This window comes from Alternaria arborescens (assembly GCF_004154835.1).
Source record: "Alternaria arborescens strain FERA 675 chromosome Unknown contig_16, whole genome shotgun sequence".
Taxonomy (NCBI): Eukaryota; Fungi; Ascomycota; class Dothideomycetes; order Pleosporales; family Pleosporaceae; genus Alternaria; species Alternaria arborescens.
The window spans coordinates 545,622-566,747 of NW_021167871.1; the positions used below are offsets into that span (position 1 = coordinate 545,622).

Sequence of the window (21,126 nt, forward strand, 5' to 3'; positions counted from 1 at the left end):
GATTGCAGTGATTCGCCGTGCGTGGGCCATTGTGGAGCAAGAACTAGAAATGGCACAATATGACATATAACAAAATAGACATATGCATGCATGCACATTATTCATTACGGTTCAGTTGGCCGCACTGATCAAGCTCAAGGCCAGCCTTGGTCGACAAGATTGCATGTAGTAAGATATCAGAGCCTCTAGTATCGTGAGGAATAAGGTCCCATTGACCAAACGCCGCATATGCAAAACAGGATCTATGCACCTCCACGATAGATATGAAATTTACTAACAAAGACACTGAACACGAGGTACACCCCAGCAGATTTCCCCCCCACTACCGCTTCTCCACAAGCAGCAAATGCATGGCTAGGTACGCAAGCAGCACAAATGCACCACCAAACACACCCAGACCGATACAGTCCTTCCATAGCGCTTGCGTGTTGAAACCAAACGAGCTGAGGATGGCAGAGCCAGGCACCTCGATATCAAGGCCGTACTTGTGATCAATAAGAGAAAGGTATTTGACTTCGTTAACAATGAGGCCCTCAAATGCGTAGTGGAAGATTGACAACTGAATGCTGTTAGTATAGGTGCGTTATCAAAAGGAAGGAAGATCTTCGACTTACCGATTGCAGCCATTTGGCTATGGCAGGAATACTCTCTTTGTTGAGGAAGAAGCCAGAGAAGAGAAGACTGAATAGCATGACTAGCACACCAATCAAGTTGGCCACGCCAGAGTTGCGGAACACAATACCAATGAAGAGGAAGATGGCTGCGGCTGCGAGGTTGAACAAGACGAGGAAAAGCGTGAACTTGAGGAAGTTGGGCCATGCAGGAATGAGGCCAGTCATTGGGTACACGATAATACCGAGGATGATGGGAGGAAGCAGACGGAGAGGAATGATGTCGAAGATGACCTTGGCAGCGAAGTAGGCAGGCGGGGAGTAGTAGCCTTTGGCACGCTCGCGGGTGAAGAGTAGTCGTTCAGGAGCGAATACGGTAAGAATGGTCAAGCTGCTGAAGCCAAAGAGCGACAAGACGAACAGGAACAGACCGAGGCGGTTCTGGAAACCCTTGATATCGTCTGTAAGACCGTAGAAGAGGAAGCCGAGGAAGACTGCTAGGACGATGGCAATAGCGTAGTGAGTAAGCATGAGCATCGGGTTACGGTAGAGATTGCGCCAAGTTCGTCGAGACAAGATCCTGAACTGGCCAAAGAGACCAACTTTCTTGAAACCCTTCAACTTGCCTGCTGCAACGAAGCCGTTCTGCTCGTGCACTCCGTTGGTGCCGTTGGCTTGGTTTGCGCTGGCCACCGAAGTGGCAATGTCTTGACGGATTGTAGCGGCGATGTCGGAAGAAGCGTAAGCATTGATCAAGAGATCGAGATTCGTTCCGGTGGCGCCGTTGGCGGGTGGTGGGAGCTCATCTGGGTCCTCGAGGATCTGGGGAGGTACGCTACCTCCTTGACGTGTGAGCTTCAACCACTGAGCCTTGATAGCGCCTCGGCGATCGTAAGGAGCCTCGTCGTCAGTCTTGGGGGACATTGCACCATCATTAACAGGAGCAGAGCTCTTCTTTCTTGTGAATAGTTCGCGTTCTTGCTGCTGCTTGATGGACGTCCTTCTCTTGCTCTTGGGTCGCAAGATGCTCGAATTGCTAGGGCTACCAGCGATATCTCTTTCGAGCTCCGACGTATTGATACTAGGGATAGACTTGACGGCAATGGCACTACTTGCGCTTGTGGTGAGACCATCACGGTTGAGGTCACGGTTGAAGATCGAGCTGTCTTCGTCGATAGGCTGACGTGCAGTGCTTGCGTGCATGGTAAGGTCTACAATGTAGTCCGCAATGTTGAAACCGGGTGGGCAGGTGTAGCCAAGCTCATCGAAATAGGTTTGGCAGTTCTCGAAGGGTCCAGAATAGACAGCCCTACCCTTGGCAAGCAGTATCAACTGATCAAAGAGGGCGACGATGTTTGAGCGTGGCTGGTGGATAGTGAAGACGACGGTTCGGTTGTAGTTCTTGACCAGGTTAACGAGGCATTCAACGACGTTGAAAGCATTGTACGCGTCTAGTCCGCTCGTAGGTTCGTCAAGAAAGAGGATGCTGGGCGATGTGACGAGTTCACAGGCAATACCGACACGACGCTTCTCTCCACCAGAAATGCCACGGCCACTCTCCTCAGAGCCAATCTTCTGGTTGCGAATGTGGTAGATACCGAGTTGACGTTCGACGTCCTCAACCTTTTGCTCCTTGGAAGTGCGACTCATCTCTTTGGGCAGGCGCAACAGAGCAGAGTCAAGAATCGTCTCGTGAACAGTCAGGGTTGGTAGAAGAGTGTCCTCCTGGTCGACGAAACCAATGACGCTTCTGAATTCGTCATCGCGGACCTTCTCGCCGTTGACGTAGAAGTCGCCACTGTCGGTTCCGATCTTCTTCTTGCGAGCTAAAATGTCGAGGAAGGTAGTCTTTCCAGCACCTGAAGCACCCATGATAGCCAGGAGCTCTCCGGGGTGGACTGCGCCAGAGATGCCGGAGAGAATCTGCTTTCCGTTGAGGTTGTATGCGACGTTCTCAAAGAGGAAAGCAGCTGGCTTGTGGTCTGCTAGCAGTTTCGCATCCTCGTCCTCCTCGTCGTCCGACAGGTGGATGGGACCGTATCGCTTGCTCTCGGCACGGTGCGTGAGATACCAGACAGCCAGAATGGCAGCCACGATGAACAGGGCGCAACCAGCGATGACACCAGCAATCAGAGGCGTGTTGATCTTCTTGATGGGCCTCTCGTAGCCTGGTACCTCGGTCTGGTACAAACACTCGCCCGTGTCGCATTGTAGGAAGATACTCTCGTCGCCGAAGACGCTCGAGATGAGGTCGTTCATGGCAGGCTCGGAGAAGACGCTTCCGCTGTCTTTGCTGTTGATAGCTGAGATGCCTCTGAACTCAGCAGGTCCCTTGATCGACTCCTTCAAGAAGTCACCAATGTCGACGGAGCCGTCCTCTCCGCAAAGCATCCTGTCGGGCACACATTCACACTTTATGTTTTCGCATCGGTATTTGGTGATGTTGCGATCGGATTCGGCGGTGAATTGGGAGGAGCACGTGTCGAGGGCGCAGTAGAAGGATTCCCTGTGGTCGACCCAGACTGCCATGGTTAGCTATGAATGAGAGGGTGGGTGTGAAGCTTACACTGGAAATTGCATTCCTCCGACTCGGCGTTGCAAGAGAAGGTCGCCTGGGGTTTCTTGTCCTTGAGTGTGTCGAGGATCTTCCTGTTGGTGATGTCGCAGATCTGGAAGTTCTCCTTGACCAGTTGGCCGTCCTTGTAGCAGACTCCGCCTTCGCCATCCGGCATCATGGCGTTGCAGGCATTGTTGGTCTGGCAGACATTGCAGTTGATGCCTGACCAGCCCTCTGAACATTCACACTGCTTTGCGCCTCCTCGTGGTGAGCGGTTCTTGCCATCGGGCAGCGCGCCGCAAAGGGGTTCTGAACAGTCCTCGCCTCCGAATCCTGGGCCGCAGTTGCATCGTCCGTTAGCTTTGCTGCAATCAGCAAACTGCTTGCACTTGAAGTCTTCGAGGTTGCAGTTGAAGCACGGGGGACAGCCGTCGGGTCGGTCGCCGTAGATGGAGAAGAGATCCTGCGGCGATTCGGCGACGGAATAGTTTGCGAACGTCTTGTAGGCGCCTCCTGTCGATGCCAGGCCCAGGATGGTGGCGAGCGATGTCGCCCACGTTCGTTGGCGCATCTTGGAGTGTCTGCGGCGCGAGGCAAGCTATGCTAGATAGCTGCGATGACACGACGGGTGTCTCGTTGTATGGCAGCAGTAACGCGATGGCAGAGAGCAGCTGTCAAAGGAACGGCAACAGAGCTAGGCAGCTCGTGATAGTGACGAGGGACACGACGCGGCGATGGTGGCCAGATGAGGGCTGCTATCATCGGCCTTGCCCAACCATGATTCGTGGAGGCTGGGCTGTCTCCAGCCAAGCATCATGGCGGACCGTTAGACCGAGGCACAAGCCAACAGGCACCCGTGGACACCATGGTCTTCGTCATCGATATCTGACTTGCAACATGCAAAAGAGAAATCAGGGGTACGCGCATCACGCCACTAGCAGCCTCATGCTTCATCTCTAGCGACGTGATCAACGTGACCGCGCGACACCTGTAGAGCCGCTGCATTTCTCGGGCATACCTGGCCGCCGGAGCCCTCTAGCTGCTAGCTCGCCCGCTCCAGCGGAGCCATCTCGAGGCCATGTGCGCCCTATGTCAATCCCCAAGTTGACGTCTTAAACTTCCAGGCTGAACAAGTGGCCTTTGTATGTTTTTCTTCTCATTGTAACAACAGACCAACCCTCTTATCCGTCAATATGGTCAAAATCGACGAGTTCGCCGTCGAGTCCGTAGGTTCATCCCCGCATCTCCTCCACGTGGGGAATATATAAACTAACGTCCCCAGTGGATGGACGCATACGAGACAAAGTGCAAGTACAACGTCGCTGAAACATGTTGTGCCTCGATCTCCGTCGATCAGCTACGCGAGCTGTCCGAGGACAAAGACCGACCAGTTTTCGATACCTCGCGGGTCCTCACATACGGTACTATTAGAGGAAGTGACGAGCTACGTAACAACCTCGCCCGACTGTATTCTGCAAAAGTCACAAACCCACTCTCTCCGGACAGCATCCTCATCACTCCTGGTGCCATTCAAGCAAATTATCTGACTGCATACGCTCTCGCTGGCCCTGGAGACCATGTCATCTGCCACTACCCCACCTACCAATCTCTCTACGAGGTCCCTAAGCAACTGGGCGCTGAAGTCGATTTGTGGAAAGCTACACCCGAGAACAAATGGGTACCCAAAATCGACGACCTCAAGTCGCTTATCAAGCCCAACACGAGGCTCATCGTCATCAACAACCCCAACAACCCTACTGGTGCCATCCTAGGCAAGACTTTCCTACAAGAACTCATCGACATTGCTTCTGAAAAGAACATTACCATCATGAGTGACGAGGTCTATCGGCCACTGTTCCATTCCATTAGTCCTTTGGACAAGGAGTTTCCACCGTCTCTCCTATCCATGGGCTACGACAATGTCATCGTCACGGGCTCCATGTCAAAGGCCTATTCACTTGCCGGTATCCGCATAGGATGGATAGCTTCTCGTAGCTCTGAGATCATTGAGAGAATCGCTTCAGCGCGTCATTACACCACCATCTCTGTCTCCTACTTTGATGAATGCATCGCAGCATATGCGCTACACTCGGCAACCGTGCACCAGCTGCTAGCGCGCAACCTGGAACTTGCGAGGAAAAACATGGCCATTCTGGAAAAGTTTCAACTCAAAAACGAAGATGAGTGTGAATGGGTCAAGCCCGTTGCTGGCACTACAGCTTTCGTCAAGTTTCACAGGGAAGGAAAGCCCGTCGACTCGGTCGACTTTTGCAAAAAGCTGCTGGAAGCGACAGGCGTCATGTTCGTACCTGGCAGCACCTGTTTCGGCGAAGAGTTCAAGGGCTACGTCAGGATCGGCTATGTTAACCAGACAGATGTTGTTCAAAATGGACTGGATGCTGTAACAAAGTTCATACGGAAGAACCTTGACGACGTAGAGCTAGCAGCGTAAAGTATGTTTAATTGGACATCTCTACCGCAACTTTCTGGTTGGCTCCACGTAGCTATGTATAACGCCACACCTGGGCGCTTGCGCCACAATACCGGATAAATGCTAGTAAGCTCAGCCCAGTGGACGCCTTGCGCCCGTCATGCTATACGACTTCACAGCCACGCCCGACTCTCGACACAACATGCTTGCGCCTTGATCTACATGTGGTTAACAATGACTGCTCTCAACTACTGACACGCCTTGTATCTTCTCATCTTGCGCACTTTTTACGCTGTCGTGAACATCTTCGTCTACAACTCCATAGTTGCGCATTCATATCTGCACAAATCATCACAGCCATGACTGATCCATACAAAACAACAAATTCCGAGCCTTCTGCTTGGATGAAAAAGCCCACGACTCCTCTTGTAGACGTGGATAGTGTGTCCACTACCACAACATCGTCAACGACCTTCAGGCCTCCATCCCCTTTACCAGAACGTCCGTCCTCTGCAACATCCTGGCGATCAAAACTCCATATTCATGGCTCTTCCTCGCACTCCAGTTCACGGCGATCGAAATCCGCAGAACCGGGCAAAGAGAGATGGCGTGATGCAAATCTTAGTGAGAAGGAGCGCTGGAAAGATTGGCAAAAAGCAAAGGATAAGGAGCAGATGAGAGGGTAAGTTGTCTCTTCTGGCCAACAATGAACTCTGGAATGGCTGTTGACAAATGGTGCAGTTCGACGGTCGGTGCTTTCACGCAATTCTACAAGGGGAGTGGGGGAGTGGCGTACTGGATAGCGTTGTGATTATGGTAGTGTGTAGAGTGCGACAAACGTTACGAAGAGATGTATATGACTGGTACTACATAGTGACGTTTCTATGCTGCGATTTGCAGTCACGAGTATATATAGGATGGCAAGAATGTTTTTTGTCGGTGGAGCTCGCCGTTCCTGAGTTCGAGAGTCTGCATCGTAAGACGCAAACTCTACCCTTAGATTTGAACGAGCTCTAAGTCGTCATTTTGTTGTTCACACACTTCTGGAAACAACTTTTATCCTACCACATAGAACTTACAGAAATGAGATCGACAGTAGTAGTATCCACAATAGGCGGTTTTGCCTATGCTATGTATGCTCAGCCCGCCTACGAAGTCATGCCGTATGCAGCGTTAGCTGTCATTGCAACCGATTCATCCTTGTATGCAAGCACAGACCTGGTACTTACAGGCATGGCTGTGGAACCGGCCGTGACAAATGGACGAAAGGAAGTGACAGTGTAGGTGTGATCGCTCGCGATTTGAGTAGTGGATTGCCCAAGTTCCCTGCATCTCTCACCAAAGCCAAGACGACTGCTTTCAGGATAGATATAAAGCATGTGAGGCTGAAACTGCGTTCGCCAGCTTTGCACGAGAGTGTTTGTTGCACAGGTGTTTTCGGCAATACCATGCCGTTGCTAGGGCTGGGGTCGTATCTTACATAAATTTACAGCTGTCTGCCGTTTAATATACAAGTGGATCGCCTACCTTCAAGGAGTGCAACAGCTCTTATGTGGTCAGTTTATGAACTAACGTGACTTGCAATGCCTGCAAAGTTTGTTACCGGTTGTACGACAAGTGCTTTCACTATCCCGGCGGGCCCTTCGTGGTCGTAAATAGGCAGCAACTTTTCAAAGTGTTTTGTAAGATCACTTCCAGAAGGATGCGCAAGGTTTTCCTACTCTTCGGGAATGATTCGGTCGACCGCTATATCTCGTTAGAATTACCCTGAGAACAATGATGATGAAGTCGTACCTCTGCCGTTCTCCAACAAGTAGCCCGAGCAGTCGATCTTCCACTCGTCTCCCCCCACTTTGACCTTCGCGATACCGAACCTCAATACTGCGAATTTAAACTTCAAGAAGAAGTTTGTCCACTTCTGATGCACCCAGCGCGCAGATCCTTCCCAGACACGGGCCGCAATGTTCATATGTCCCAAGTCGTCCCATAGTCTTTGCTTCCTGAAACGTTCTGCCTCAAGCAACTCCTGCACCATGGGTTCCGTTTTCTCACTTATCGTCACTGCTCCCAGATTCGAGTATATGACGCGTTCTTTCAGCCACGGCACTGGCTTGACAGTCATGCGCAATTGCATGGGCCCGCCCTGCAAACTTGGGAGTATTTCCAACGCTCGCATGCGATTGCTAGGCGCTGTACAGATATAGCAGCCGATGATGACGAAGCTCACTCCTACCACGATATACGTTGGTCGTACGAAGAAGGACAATCCCTTGTCTTTGATGTCGTCATTGAATTTGATGGAATATGCCCCAACTCCTATCCATAATGCCCCCGTTCCGTATACCTTGAGATAGTACCATTTGTTCTTGGGCGCTTGGTATAGTAGGATAGGCTGACGGGTTTGGACTACTTGGCGTAGGACTGGGTCGTTGTTTACAAATCCACTGGCTTTTGGTGTGACAACAGTACTCTTGTAATATTGGTAGCGTCGAAGTACGGACGAGGTGAAGGAGCGATTCTGGCGAAGCGTGGTGGGTGTGAAGAAGGATTCTCGTGTTCCGAAGAGGGCTGCGCGGAGAGATGAGGGGAGGCGGAAGGAATTCTGGCGCATGAAGGCGTCGAAGCCCCGGGAAAAGGCGGGCATGGTGTCTTTATTAGTATGGGATAGTCGATGCAGCGCTATGAGGCGTGCATACTCGGGCAAGTCAATGCGTCGCTATGTGAGCGTGGATGGAGTCGCGATATATCGGGAAAAAGTCCAACCAGAAAGCGGGCCCAAGCGCGTCCCGCCAGACACCTCCGAAGCTTGTTCCGCCCAACATTTCCGCCAGCAGATCAGCCCCGTCGCCAAACAACCCTCCCACTGCCATTGTCTCCGCCGGCCAATTGATTCCACATGGCTTCGCTCGCTGCGGTATGTAGGGTCTCAGCGCGGGCTGCCTCGCAGCAGTTGCGCAGCCATGGCGCCCGGAGAGGTACAAAAGACACGCCAAAACACCGGAGAATGCACAAATATACTGACACGACGGGCAGGACTTCACTCCAGCCAGGCCGCGCTCGCCGCGCAGAACTTCAACATGCCTGCACTTTCACCGACCATGACCGAGGGCAACATCGCGAGCTGGAAGATCAAGGAGGGAGACTCTTTCTCCGCCGGCGACGTGCTCCTCGAGATCGAGACGGACAAGGCGCAGATGGACGTGGAGGCGCAGGATGACGGCATACTAGCAAAGATCACTGTACGTGGGAAAGACGCATTGCTTCAGTTCGTGGCTAATCGAGGCCGTAGGTCCAAGACGGTTCCAAAGCAGTCCAGGTCGGCACACGGATAGCAGTCACTGCAGAGCCTGGCGACGACCTGAGCACCCTCGAGATACCCGCCGAAGAAAGCCCTGCACCCAAGAAGGAGGCTGAAGCGCCCAAAGAGTCCAACAAAGAGCCCGCACCCGTACCAAAGGAGGAGCGAACCTCTGCCCCGCCTGCAAAGTCCGATGCTTCCAAGAAAGCCTCCAGTGGCAAGGCCTCCAAGCAAACATATCCGTTATACCCCTCTGTACAGCAGTTGCTCACACTGAACGGGCTGCCCAAGGAGGAGGCTGACAAGATCCCTGCGACTGGGCCTGGTGGCAGGTTACTCAAGGGAGATGTACTTGCATACATTGGTCAGATCGAGAACGCATACCCCTCAGAGCTCGCGAGCCGCTTCACCAAGCTCTCCCACCTCGATCTTTCCAACATCAAGGTCATGGCAAAGAAGGAGGCGCCTAAGAAGACTGCAGCTGAAGCGCCTGCAGTTGTTGAGGACCTCCCGATTGAGGTGGCATTGCCCGTCTCTCTCACCGCAGTCATGGAGTGCCAGAAGCGCGTCAAGGACTCGATAGGCGTCTTCCTACCGCTATCCACTTTTGTTGCGCGTGCTGCCGAGCTTGCGAACGAAGACCTCCCGCGATCCAAAGTCGCGAAGCCATCTGCCGACGAGCTGTTCAACGCAGTCCTTGGCCTAGACAAGGTAGCCGGAAAGTACTCGCATGGAAACTTCGTCCCACAAGTGACTGCGCTGCCTCCAACTGCTATTCCTAGCAAGCGTGCCTCAGCACCAAAGTCCGACATCCTTGACATGCTGGCTGGCAAGAAGGCTTCCACCAGAAAATCCGTGACCGGCGCAGCAGGCGTTGCTGGACCCCTCAATGTGTTCAGCGTAAGCGTGCCCAAAGGCGACGAGAAGCGCGGCCGCGTCTTCCTTGAGCGCGTCAAGACCGTCCTCGAGGTTGAGCCAGGACGATTGGTCGTATAGAAGACAATCAAGTACCCTTTCAAATACCGCGATCTGTATCATTATGTACCTTGGGCGAGAAGTGCTTAAAAAAGGTAGCCATTCCCACTACACTTTGACCATGAATACTGTTCCATAAGTACCACTATTTAGACGAGCGTTTCATCCATGTCCATCTCTCACAGTACCCCGAGAATCTCCAAGCTCCTTTGATAGGCTTTCACTTGACGTACATAAATCGCGTTCCCCTCGCATCTTCACCACGTAATTTGCAGTTTCCCCAGTAACTCAACTGGAGATTCGCTCACATATTGCATTCAACCATTGTTTTCCATGACGCTGCTCTAATGATTCCTTGCATAAACATGGTGTTCTTGACGATCTCATCTCCTGTAGGCCTGGTGGTAAGTAAAATGCCGCAACCATTACCGTCACGCCAACAAAATGCCGCAGTCTACCTCTGGCTGCTGCGCCTCACAGAAGAAGTGCTCAAGAGCACCAACTTTCCCCATCTGTGTATCTCCAAGCCGTTATCACTGAATTCGAATTTCCATCTCAACCCGACTTCATTCGTTCTACGTGTCGCCCAAATCGGCTAGTGTAATGGATGGGTCCCAGAGCACAGGCGACTGAGGAAACTTCGTCGCTCATGCAGCGGATAGAGGAACGCTACATACTGTCGACTTTAAGCGTGAAAGAGTTGCAATGTGATTCAAGTGTACAAAAGGCAGGGGTTTGATATGATATCATTTTATTGTTAACGCAAGCTACGTTATCATGGTCATTTCTAATCATTCTATATACTAAGGTAACTAACTTTTGTGCTGGGCAGGTGTTCTACTGGTGGAACGCATCTGCAGCCTTGTCTCTTTACAATATCTCAGACTGAACGCCTAAGCCTTCTCCTGCACGCTCTCGTTGCCAGTGGTGGATGAGTCGCGGCTATAGTAACGACCAAAGACACGGTCCTCGATCTCCATGTTCTTGTCAACCTTTCCGGTACCGTGCTTGGCTCCCTTGCGGCGGAAGTAGACGCGCTTGCACCACTTCCAGAACTCAATACCCGCAAAGAAGATGCCGGTCTCGATGAAAACGATACCCCACTCCCAGTCGATAGGCGCATGCTTGAACACGACTGTGTTGAGCGTGGGGATGTAGATGAGCGGGAACAGGAGAACAAAACCAACCATGATGGCCCAGAAGAGGAACTGGTTCCTCCATACATCAAACATCCACTGGGTGAAGTAGCGCTTACTGCCAGGCTGCATGCGGAAGAAAGAGCGACGCATATCAATCATCTCCCAGGCGAGGAAGAGAGCGAACCATGTCAAACAGGCGAATGTGCAAGCGCGGGCGCGGAACACCAACTCACACTGTTCGGAGTATGTCTCGTTACAGCCCGTACCAAGTTCACCATCACCGAAACCAAAGACGACGAGGACGAAACTGGCCAAGCAGAGAAGAGTGATCCAGAGACCATAAACGACCATGTCGACAAGGAACTCCAAGGTGAAGATACCTGTCTTGAGGGATTGAGGTGGGCGTTGCAGAATGTCAGGGACAGCGCGTTCAAAACCGAGACCCATGTCTGGCAATCCTGAAGTAGCCATGATAATCCAGACAACCTGTACAGGAGCGAGAGGAAAGACGGAAAGACCAGTCCTGTCTTTGAAGGCGAGACCAACAAGAAGCGTACCAGCCTGAGCGACGTTCTCAGCCAAGACGTGCAACACGAACTTCTGGATGTTGTCAAAAATACGACGACCTTCTTCAATGGCGGCGAGAATGGACGCGAAGTTGTCGTCTGTGAGGACGATGTCGGAGGCTTCCTTGGCGACGTCTGAACCGGCCTGTCCCATGGCAATACCAACATCGGCACGCTTGAGCGAAGGAGAATCGTTGACACCGTCACCAGTCATGGCGCAGAATCGGTCGCGGCGGTGGAGAGCTTCGATCATGCGGACCTTGGTGCTAGGCGCACAACGGGCCACAACCAATGGCAGAACAGGAAGCTCATCGACTTGGTCATCGGAAAGGTCGTCGAACTCGGAAGCGGTCATAACAAGGTTCTTGGCGACATCCGTAGAGATCTTCTTGTAACGCTCAGCGGACGGCAAGATACCAACCTCGATAGCGATTGCGCGCGCCGTATCTGGTGAGGTACAAAGTCAGTGTATATCTCACAAGGATCATGTACAGTCGAAGCTTACCTGGATGGTCTCCAGTCAACATATGGACCTCAATACCAGCCTCGTGGCATTGGCGGACAGCGACAGCGGATTCGGGGCGGGGAGGGTCGTAAAGACCAATCAGACCACGGAAGACAAGCTCAGATTCTACAGAGGCACGTTCAACCTCGGCGCCCTTCTCGACGTCGGCGGGATACTTCTTGCTAGCCAAAGCCAAGACACGCAGACCAAGACCGGCCAAAGATGCCATGTGGGCAAGGATTTCGTTACGGAACTCCTCAGTGACAGGCTGGGATTGCTCCTTGCCATCGGCGAGGTAGGTGGTACAGCTCTGGATAACGCGCTCTACGGCACCCTTGGTGAAAGCGTAGTTGCCACTTGCGTGTTTCATGATAACGGACATGCGCTTGACGTCGGAATCGAAAGGAAGCTCAACAAGATCCTCCCACGTAGCCGAATCGCCCTTGACGAGATGGCTACGGTTCATACCGAATCGAGATGCGAAAACCTGGATAGCGATTTCGGTAGGATCTCCGTGGGCCTCCCACGCACCTTCGTTGTTTTGTTTGACGGCAGCTAAGTTAGCCAGAGACGCGACTTTAAGGAACTCGCCGAAGCCCTCGATATTGTGGCCCTCAAGCTTGTCGACAGAGAGACGCTCACCGCAAGCATCACCTCCAGCCTTGAGGTCCATCTTGCTAGGAGCTGCGGAGCCAAAGCGGACGTGACCAGCGGTTGGGTCTTGGGGCGAATTGGAATCCTCAATAGTGTATGTTCCAACGCCTGGAACCCAAGCACCGCGGGCAATCATCTTACCCTGGGTGAGTGTTCCTGTCTTGTCGGAGCAAATATCGGTAACACCACCGAGAGCCTCAAGGGACTTGAGGTTACGGACGATAACATTTCGTGTGACCATGGATTTGGTGCCCGCTGCCATAGTAATTGTGAGCACAACGACCAAACTAGCTGGAATCATGGACAAGCCTGTCGCGACAGCGTAAATGATGACTTCCTGGCGAGAACTGAATTCGTTGGCTGCAAGGACAATAATGGCACAAACAACAGCGATGAAGAAGAGCAATACTGCTAGCTTGGAAAGCTTCTTCTGGAGAGGTGTTCCTACGTTGAGACCCAAAAAGCGACCGATAGCGTCGGTAGTGGTAAGTGTGTAAGCCTCGAGGTAACGATGTGGCTTTGCCTTTCCGTTCTCCTTTCGCTTGACTGGTCGAACTTTCGACTTGGTCTCACGGAGTTGAGCAGCGATGGCGCCAATCTCAGTGTAGGCGCCAGTCGCGAAAACGATTCCCTTGGCTCTGCCCTTGGTGACCGAGGACGAACTGTAGGCGACGTTAAGGCGATCACCAGGGCCAGTCTTCTCATCAAAGGTAGCGTCCTCTTGCTTGCGAACAGGAAGGGACTCTCCGGTAAGTAAGGCTTCGTCAGTCTCAAAGTTGACTGCGTCAAAAACCCTAATATCGGCAGGGATGGTGTCTCCAACCTTGACCTCAATGACATCTCCGGGAACGACTTCAGCGGAGGGTACTGTGACCTGCTGGCCACTACGAATGAGACGGGCGGTTGGTGAACTGAGTGATCGTAGAGAATCCATAGTCTTCTCGGCAGACCACTCTTGAAAGAAGCCAACGACAATGTTCAGTCCGATGACGAAGGCGACGACACCGCCTTCAATCCAAGACTTGATACCAAAGCTGACGGCCATAGCCATGATGAGAACTAGAGTCATGGCATTGGCGACTTGAGCAATCAGAATTTTTACTGGCGAGACGCTCTCAGCCTCACCAAGTTCGTTGGAGCCGTACTCATCGACACGGCGCTTGGCTTCGGCGTCGTCCAGACCATGCCATTCTTCAGTCTTCAGCTCGGTCTTGACTTGTTCGAGCGTAAGGCTGTGAGCGGGCAGTGACATAGGTTTGTTACATTGGCCACTGACGTGGCCCTCCAGGGTCGTTGCTTTTTTTCCCATAATCGAGGATTGTTTTTATTATTTGAAAGAGGTGGGTCTTCGGTAGTCGGGTTGTAAATATGGGGTGATTGCGTGTATACGGATATCGGCAGACGAGACTGATCAACGCTCTAGTCTTCTGCGTACTCTCGTCCCGCGGACTATGGCCACGTGGACAAATTTGTTGGATTGGGTGTTGAGTGTAGTATACATAGAGTACTTCAGAACGGGGCGGGGGTGCAGACTCCTCCTAATTCAACGCCGTGATTGGCGAGTTGTAAGGTTTGTATGGGTGGGTTTGGAGATGACGATGTAAGAGTGTTGGCAAAGTTTGGAGCAAACTTGGAGCGAGAACGTGAAGATACCGACGAGAGGTTGGTGGTAGGAAAGAGTAGGAAACGTGGAAAGGTCCTAGATGTCTTCAAGATATATGTTGAGCAGTGGGGAAGTCGGTGTGGGAAGACGGCTCTGCAAAGACATGCCAAGCGTCACGAGAGTTCCCGCCAAGGTATTCAGAGGCCACTGCCAAGTTAGCGAGCAAACTTTTCTCCACCCTTGGCGATGGAGATGGCCATTGAGTGCTCATCACATTACGGGGGTTTGCTGTGAGGTCACGGCTACGCGGCATTCATGGCCTTGGCACCTCAGGATCTTCTTGGTCCTGCCTCTTCAATTGGCCTCATGCAGAACCTGTCGTTTCAATGCCGCGGTGGAGCAGACGATACGCGTTTCGCAGACTCAAGCTTCGCATTAGGAGCGTCAAGCCTTGTCCGACTTGAATGTGAGTGGTCCTCTGGGGGTGCATCGTGCAGGTTGGCGGAGTCGAGACTGAGCGGAGATACCCCGGCGCACGGACGCGGTGGTGAAGAAAAGTGTGGATCGAGATGCCGGAGCCGCGTGTAGATTTACTGCGAACTGGGCGAGATGTCACTATCATGACACTATAGTCCTTGCACGTGGTCTTGGCCGTTGAGAGTTTTGATAGCTTGTAGGCTGGAAGTGGTCAGCACCGGGCCTTCAAGATGACGTCGTCAAAATGCACCAGGGTCCATTGCTTCTTCGTTCCAGCCGAGAGTTTCCCAACGGCTTAGCAGTTGCTTGCTGACCTCCCAGCCTTTCAACACCCTCTCAAACCTAGCATGTCGTCTTCGAATTCTGACGCCGCGCCGTTTCTGCAGTATCACGAGCCCGAAAGTAAGCGCGTCGCCTTGTCCACCTTCCTCCCTGGAATGTCGATCTCAACTAACGCAAGCTTAAGTCGTCGATATCCTTATCCTGGTATCTTTCTTCACCTTCTTATGGCTTGCCGAGTACGTTTCGGCCAAGACTATCCGTGCCGGCATCATTGGGCCGATTGCAGTAGGCATCATATACGGCGAGCCGTTGGCAAACATTCTCCAACATGATTGGGCTGGTACGTGTCCCTGCTGCAGAAGATGGCTCATTTGCGACATTTACTGAATCTGTACCCCGGCATTTAGAAACGTTCCTATATCTTGGCTACATTGGCTTGATCTTGATTATCTTTGAGGGTGGTTTGAGCACTCGCTTGGATCTGCTCAAGGCCAACTTCACATTGTCGATCTGTGGAGCTGCCACCGGCGTTCTGTGTCCAATCGGTTTCAGCTATCTCCTGCTGTATCTTGGGTTCGGCTACGGCGCTGTCGAGACATTCATCATCGGCGCTGCTCTGAGTGCCACGAGCCTGGGCACTACTTTTGCTGTCATCTCAAGCGCTTCCAAGGACGTCGATCTCAGTCAAACCAAAGTCGGCGCTGTACTCGTCAGCGCTGCAGTCATCGACGATGTCACAGGTCTCGTCATGTCCAGTGTTATCCATGACTTGGGTAGTATCGCTTCTGGAGGCAACGTCAACTTGGGATGGTTGATTGGCCGACCTATCGTCGCATCTGCGGCTATGGCGATACTCACCCCAGTCCTCACCAAATGGTTTTTCGCTCCTGTCTTCCGGACATACATCGAGAAGCACTTTCACAAGTTTGACCACTTGTCCAACATCATACTGATGATTCTGGTTTTGTCAGCCTTCATCTCGATTGCTGCCTACGCAGGGACTTCCATTCTGTTCGGAGCTTTCCTCGCCGGTGCATTCTTGACGTATCTTCCTTCAACGCATCCGGAAGGTCCGTTCGTGGTCATGAGTAGGGAGGAAGGCGAGCGTTCCAAAGATAAATCTCCGACGTTCGTGCATACTTTCGAAGTCTACTGTTTGGACGCACAGCAATACGTTTTAGCGCCCCTCTTCTTCGCTAGCATAGGATTCGCAATTCCCTTCCTGGACCTCTGGACTGGAGAAGCCATCTGGAGAGGCGTCGTATATACCTTACTCATGCTGTTTGGCAAGGCGATTGTGGGTGCATGGATACCCATTTGGGCTGCCGCAAAGCATGACCCCAAGAAAGCGCACGAAGCACAACCAGAGTCCGCGGCCGAGAACGGAAATTCGCTCGAAAAAGTCAAATCGTCTCCTGATTCACCGTCCCGCAAAGCTGCGATACAATCCTCCGTCTCACCCATGATTTTGCTTGGCATGGCCATGGTCGCACGTGGAGAGATTGGTCTGCTAATTGTAGAAATTGGCTACAACAACACACCTTACGTTTCTCAGCAGGGCTTCATAACAGCCATTTGGGCTATCTTGTTGAACACAATCATTGGACCTGTATGCGTCGGAATAGCCGTCAAGTACAAGGGTGCTAAGATTGGCAAAGGCCCATGGGGCTTGGTACCAGGACCCAACCAGGCTATTGAAGAAGAGATGGGTAGAAGAAGAGAGTCGCGTATGCAACAGCAGATGCAGGAAGAGGGCGAGGCGAGGATGGAAGCGCACCGAAATAGTCAGATGGCATGATTGACGATAGGCACGAAAGGTGAGAATTTGCATGACCCACCAAAAGTATAATTCCTACCACATTTGTATAGATAGCATTGTACAGTAATTTAATGGAATACAATATTGACACAGCATGTATATCTCCGTCCGCTTCCTAAGCCACCTCAAACCACCTTCGAAATCCATCAACTCTTCACCCTCCTGATGTACGCTAAATATACCAATCCGATGTCCTCCACCGTCTTCTCTTCACCAGCAATCTCTTGGTTCCTCGTAAATTGTTCTTCCTCCAGTTTCGCTCATCTCCTATACAACCACATAAACCCCGCAACCATTGTCACAAGACCCACACAGCGAACGGGCATCGACAGCCCGGTGCCCTCAATATCGATTCCTTTGGAAAAGTATATAGGTAGGTAAGAAGCCAATATAAAAAAGACTGCGCCCAGCAACTCCGATGCATAAGAGATATACGTTGGATGCCTAACATGTGCGAATGGAGCCGTGCTAACAACGTACTTTGGTGTCACACGGTCAAAGATTACGGAGAAGGTGCGGGAAAGTGTTGTCAGTGCAGCCCATGTTAACAACAGTGAGCTGCTGGGGAAGAAGGCAATGACAACCGTAGTGCCAATGGCCGTGGAAGTTGGAGGCGAGACGATCAGCGTCCAGGAAAGGGATCCAGCTACGACCGAGAAGAATTTGAGTACTTGGATAGAAGTTTGGATAGACGAGGCCGGATGGTGGGTGCGGGAAGTGAATTCTCAGTGCATACAGTTGAGTAGCAAGGAAGGCGAGATAGAGAGGTGGAAGGAGGACTGGCATTGTTATGTTCTTTGAAGTAAGATTAGATGAGTAGTCATTAGAAGAGTGCAAAAGCGAATTTATACCATGCTTCTTTTCTCACGATTGTGGAGTTCTCTTTTTTGAAATGTGTAACTCTGAAATCGTATTTATGTCATGAAATATCTCCAGAACATGGATTCATATCGTACACTATTTGCCACAATCTGCCATTTACAGTAATCCATGCTTCCTGCTTTCATAGCTGCATTTCTGCGCTAGGTGTTGTGGTATCCGTTCGAAAGGACTAAATTAGGAGGGGAGACGTCGTCATGTTGGAATGATAAGTGTCCCTCGTGTCCATAGGCAAAGAAGTCACGCGAATTTGTGACGCTCTCTGGAGATGCTAAGAGCAAGAGGCGTACGAGCAGATGATAAAACAAAACATAATGATTGATTTTACAGACGGTATTCACCTATGGGTATCCTCGTACTTCCTTCACAATTTGATTTACAGGAATATGCTTTCGAAACACATCAAAAATCGACCTGGACTCATGCCATATCGAAGCTGATTAGAAGCTCGGAGCGTTGAGCGCCATGACGCAAAGAAGACCGGAAATAAGACCAGCAACGGGTAGGGTCATGACCTAGAATTGTTAGAGATGAGAAGTCAAAGTAATGTGAAGGAAACTTACCCATCCTGAGAAAATGAAAGCCAGTTGGCGCCAGTTGACGGCACCAAGGTCGTAGTTCATCAAGGCGACCCCGACCGCTGAACCGGTCAAGCACTGAGTTGTTGATACTGGAAGCCCGAGTCTAGAAGCAAGCAAAACGGTGATAGCAGCGCCCAGTTCGACCGAGAAACCACGTGTTGGCGACATTTGAGTGATCTTGTTACCAAGCGCACGGACAATGTGGTATCCGTAGAACCAGAAACCAAGACCGAGCAAGAGACCAGCGACAACCAGGAACCACACGGGGGTAGGGGAGCGTGTCGCAACCTCTCCAGCTAGGTATGTCTGGTAAACAGCGGCCCATGGACCGACAGCGTTGGCCACGTCATTAGAGCCGTGAGCGATGGACATCATTATAGCGGAGACAACTTGGCAGTACGTCCATAGATGCTCGACGCGAACATCGTAACGAATGGCCTTGGAGTGAATAGCGCGCAAAAGGTCATTGTCGTGCGTAATGACGTCGCACGTGACACCTCGGAGGAAGATGAACTTGGTGTATGACCACCACCTCTGAGGGTTAACCCATGAGAGATGCTTGACGGGAACAATCCAACGTTCGTAAGGCTCTGGCTTCTTGAGTTTTCGGACAGGCGCACCAACACTCTCCTCTAGCTTTGTCTTCTCTGGGTCGCTAGGGAGAACGCCACTGTTGTTCACTGAGCCGGATGGGGATCCAGCATCAACTTTCTTGATCTCATCGTCGTTAGTCGAATTCGTCACAGCCTGCTTCGCGTTCGTTCCAGCATGGACTTCGCCGTAGGCATCCTCGTAGTAATCGGTGACGTATTCGTTGCCCTTGCCTGGCCAGAAAAGAGTGGTAGTCTCCTTGAGGAGCAGGGGACCCAAGATGACGTGCCAGATTCGGACACGAGGATCCTTCATGATAAGCTTGCGTTTAAAGAATGGAATGAAGAAGATATAGCAGATGGCCAAGCATCCAAAGAATACTCCTAGGATGATTCCAGCAGCCTTGCCAGCCCCAAACTCTTCCAGGGATGGTGCTGTAGGTGCTTCAACAACAATGAACAGGGCTAGGATGGCTCCCGTCATGGCGAAGTAGAAGGGAATAAGGCGCATGGCGTGCTTGAAAGGATCTTTGCGCTCAAGAACTGAGTACTTGACGGTGCCGAAGATAATAGCAGAAAATGCACCAGCAATCAGAGGTGCGATACCCCAAGAAGCAGCGACTTGCGATACAGAGCCGGACTCCCACGCCCATTTGACAGGAGACTGGCTAGCAAATCCGACTCCAATAAGAGCGCCAACGACTGTTTGAGTAGTCGATACGGGCATTCCCAGATGCGTGGCAAGCATCAACCAGAAGGCGCTACCAACCTCTGTCCATGTTTAGCTCAAGCTCCTGATACAGAGTGAAAATACTCACCAGCACAGCCCATGGCCAACATGAGCGCGCCCGGGTTGCCTGTAAAACGGTCGATGGAGATGATGCCGTTCTTGATGGTTGAGGTCACCCGAGCTCCAAGCGCAACAGCACCGATGAATTCTGTTATTACGGCAAGCGGGCCAACCTGTACCATGGTCAAGGTACGAGCGGCGACTGAGGTAGCATAGGCGTTGGCGACATCGTTGGCACCGTTTCCGAAGGCGGAGAAGACGAAGGCAATGGTGGTAATTGCAAGAATCCAATCATACTTGGCTGTGACTGGATGCGCCATCTTGATTGTGCAGGCGTAGAGCTGTGTTTGGCAGAATCCTGGTTGCTGGGAACATGGTTAATCTTATATAACCCGAGTAGGTATGTAGCACATGGCAGTGCAGGGCGTCGGCTTGACACCGGGCTTAGGATGGCAAGACGTGCCCAGAAGACAAGATACTGGAAGATGGGCGCCGAGGATCTGGTGACGGGTCGGAGCGCAGATATATTGCTTTCAGCCATTGGAGTGCGGATTCGATACCATGCTGCTGCTCGTGGTGAGGATCCGCCAAGTGCATGAGACTTGCCCAGAAATTCCGCTGTCTTGTCTCCGCCTTGGAGGACCACAGGGTGCAGGAATTTTCTACCAATAGACTTGTATACATCAGACACGCATTGAAGCAGTTGGCTCTCAAGGCCGCGCGTGCTCCGAAGTGTCTGTAACTGGCCGTGTATTGGGATCGCAGTTGTGGGGTCAATCAGAGCAGCTATTAAGAGAGGCCATATTCTAGCACTGTGGAATTCGTCATAGGAAGGTAGTGCCTAGAGTGTAGGAAACCGCGACATCACATCATCAGCACAAGGCGAGATTGCTGTATATGCTGGTGGATGTTGGATGTGATTGCGAAGTTGAAGCCTTCACGTGGGCTTGGAGGGAAGGTGCAGGTGGAGTCGATGCAACGACGTTGGCCGTGTCGTCATAGCTGACGCAGGCCCGCTCATGCTATAGGGCTCCTTGGTCGTGTGCTTCCACTGCAGTGTCTTGGAAAGTGTGTTAAAGGCCACCGAGATAGATTTACCTGCGCTGAGGATGCGCGCGCTATAACGGTCGCCTTTCTCTCATATTTTGACTATTCTTGGCCATGGTTCCCGAGGTGCCTCTGTACATGGAACTAGTGATCCGAGTGCCGGGTCGAAGCGGGTATGTTGGCTGCTTGTGAGAGCGATGTCGCAGAGCCGAACAAGGTGACTTGGTACTGATTGAAATGCTTCAGTCTCTGATGGACGGATTTCTGACAGCCGCCGGTGCTCGACGACGCATAAGAAGCAGTGCAAAGGGTCGCGTGTGCC

The 21,126-nt window shown here is 51.9% G+C and overlaps 8 protein-coding genes across 8 annotated transcripts; 4 read left to right on the plus strand and 4 right to left on the minus strand.

The window, feature by feature from the left end:
• Positions 1–322: 322 nt before the first annotated feature.
• AA0111_g7339 (ABC transporter G family member) lies at positions 323–3,739 on the minus strand (the record flags this gene model as incomplete). The annotated part of the gene is made up of 3 exons (XM_028653662.1): positions 323–559; positions 615–3,133; positions 3,178–3,739. 3 exons carry the CDS (start codon positions 3,737–3,739, stop codon positions 323–325), a joined length of 3,318 nt encoding a protein of 1,105 aa, XP_028505010.1.
• Positions 3,740–4,361: 622 nt separating this feature from the next.
• Positions 4,362–5,620, plus strand: AA0111_g7340 (hypothetical protein; the record flags this gene model as incomplete). The annotated part of the gene is made up of 2 exons (XM_028653664.1): positions 4,362–4,394; positions 4,451–5,620. The coding sequence occupies 2 exons, from the start codon at positions 4,362–4,364 to the stop codon at positions 5,618–5,620; spliced, it is 1,203 nt and encodes a 400-aa protein (XP_028505145.1).
• A 338-nt stretch (positions 5,621–5,958) lies between these two features.
• On the plus strand, positions 5,959–6,410 carry AA0111_g7341 (hypothetical protein; the record flags this gene model as incomplete). The annotated part of the gene is made up of 2 exons (XM_028653665.1): positions 5,959–6,281; positions 6,341–6,410. 2 exons carry the CDS (start codon positions 5,959–5,961, stop codon positions 6,408–6,410), a joined length of 393 nt encoding a protein of 130 aa, XP_028505146.1.
• Positions 6,411–7,316: 906 nt separating this feature from the next.
• AA0111_g7342 (hypothetical protein) lies at positions 7,317–8,243 on the minus strand (the record flags this gene model as incomplete). Its single annotated transcript, XM_028653666.1, has 2 exons — positions 7,317–7,345; positions 7,394–8,243. 2 exons carry the CDS (start codon positions 8,241–8,243, stop codon positions 7,317–7,319), a joined length of 879 nt encoding a protein of 292 aa, XP_028505147.1.
• Positions 8,244–8,495: 252 nt separating this feature from the next.
• On the plus strand, positions 8,496–9,893 carry AA0111_g7343 (hypothetical protein; the record flags this gene model as incomplete). Its single annotated transcript, XM_028653667.1, has 3 exons — positions 8,496–8,574; positions 8,633–8,838; positions 8,889–9,893. 3 exons carry the CDS (start codon positions 8,496–8,498, stop codon positions 9,891–9,893), a joined length of 1,290 nt encoding a protein of 429 aa, XP_028505282.1.
• An 872-nt stretch (positions 9,894–10,765) lies between these two features.
• On the minus strand, positions 10,766–14,045 carry AA0111_g7344 (Sodium transport ATPase 2; the record flags this gene model as incomplete). The annotated part of the gene is made up of 2 exons (XM_028653668.1): positions 10,766–12,024; positions 12,083–14,045. 2 exons carry the CDS (start codon positions 14,043–14,045, stop codon positions 10,766–10,768), a joined length of 3,222 nt encoding a protein of 1,073 aa, XP_028505142.1.
• Positions 14,046–15,426: 1,381 nt separating this feature from the next.
• Positions 15,427–16,896, plus strand: AA0111_g7345 (hypothetical protein; the record flags this gene model as incomplete). The annotated part of the gene is made up of 1 exon (XM_028653669.1): positions 15,427–16,896. The coding sequence occupies one exon, from the start codon at positions 15,427–15,429 to the stop codon at positions 16,894–16,896; it is 1,470 nt and encodes a 489-aa protein (XP_028505281.1).
• A 1,340-nt stretch (positions 16,897–18,236) lies between these two features.
• Positions 18,237–20,077, minus strand: AA0111_g7346 (Phosphate-repressible phosphate permease pho-4; the record flags this gene model as incomplete). The annotated part of the gene is made up of 3 exons (XM_028653670.1): positions 18,237–18,311; positions 18,360–19,738; positions 19,786–20,077. The coding sequence occupies 3 exons, from the start codon at positions 20,075–20,077 to the stop codon at positions 18,237–18,239; spliced, it is 1,746 nt and encodes a 581-aa protein (XP_028505143.1).
• Between the last annotated feature and the right edge of the window lie 1,049 nt (positions 20,078–21,126).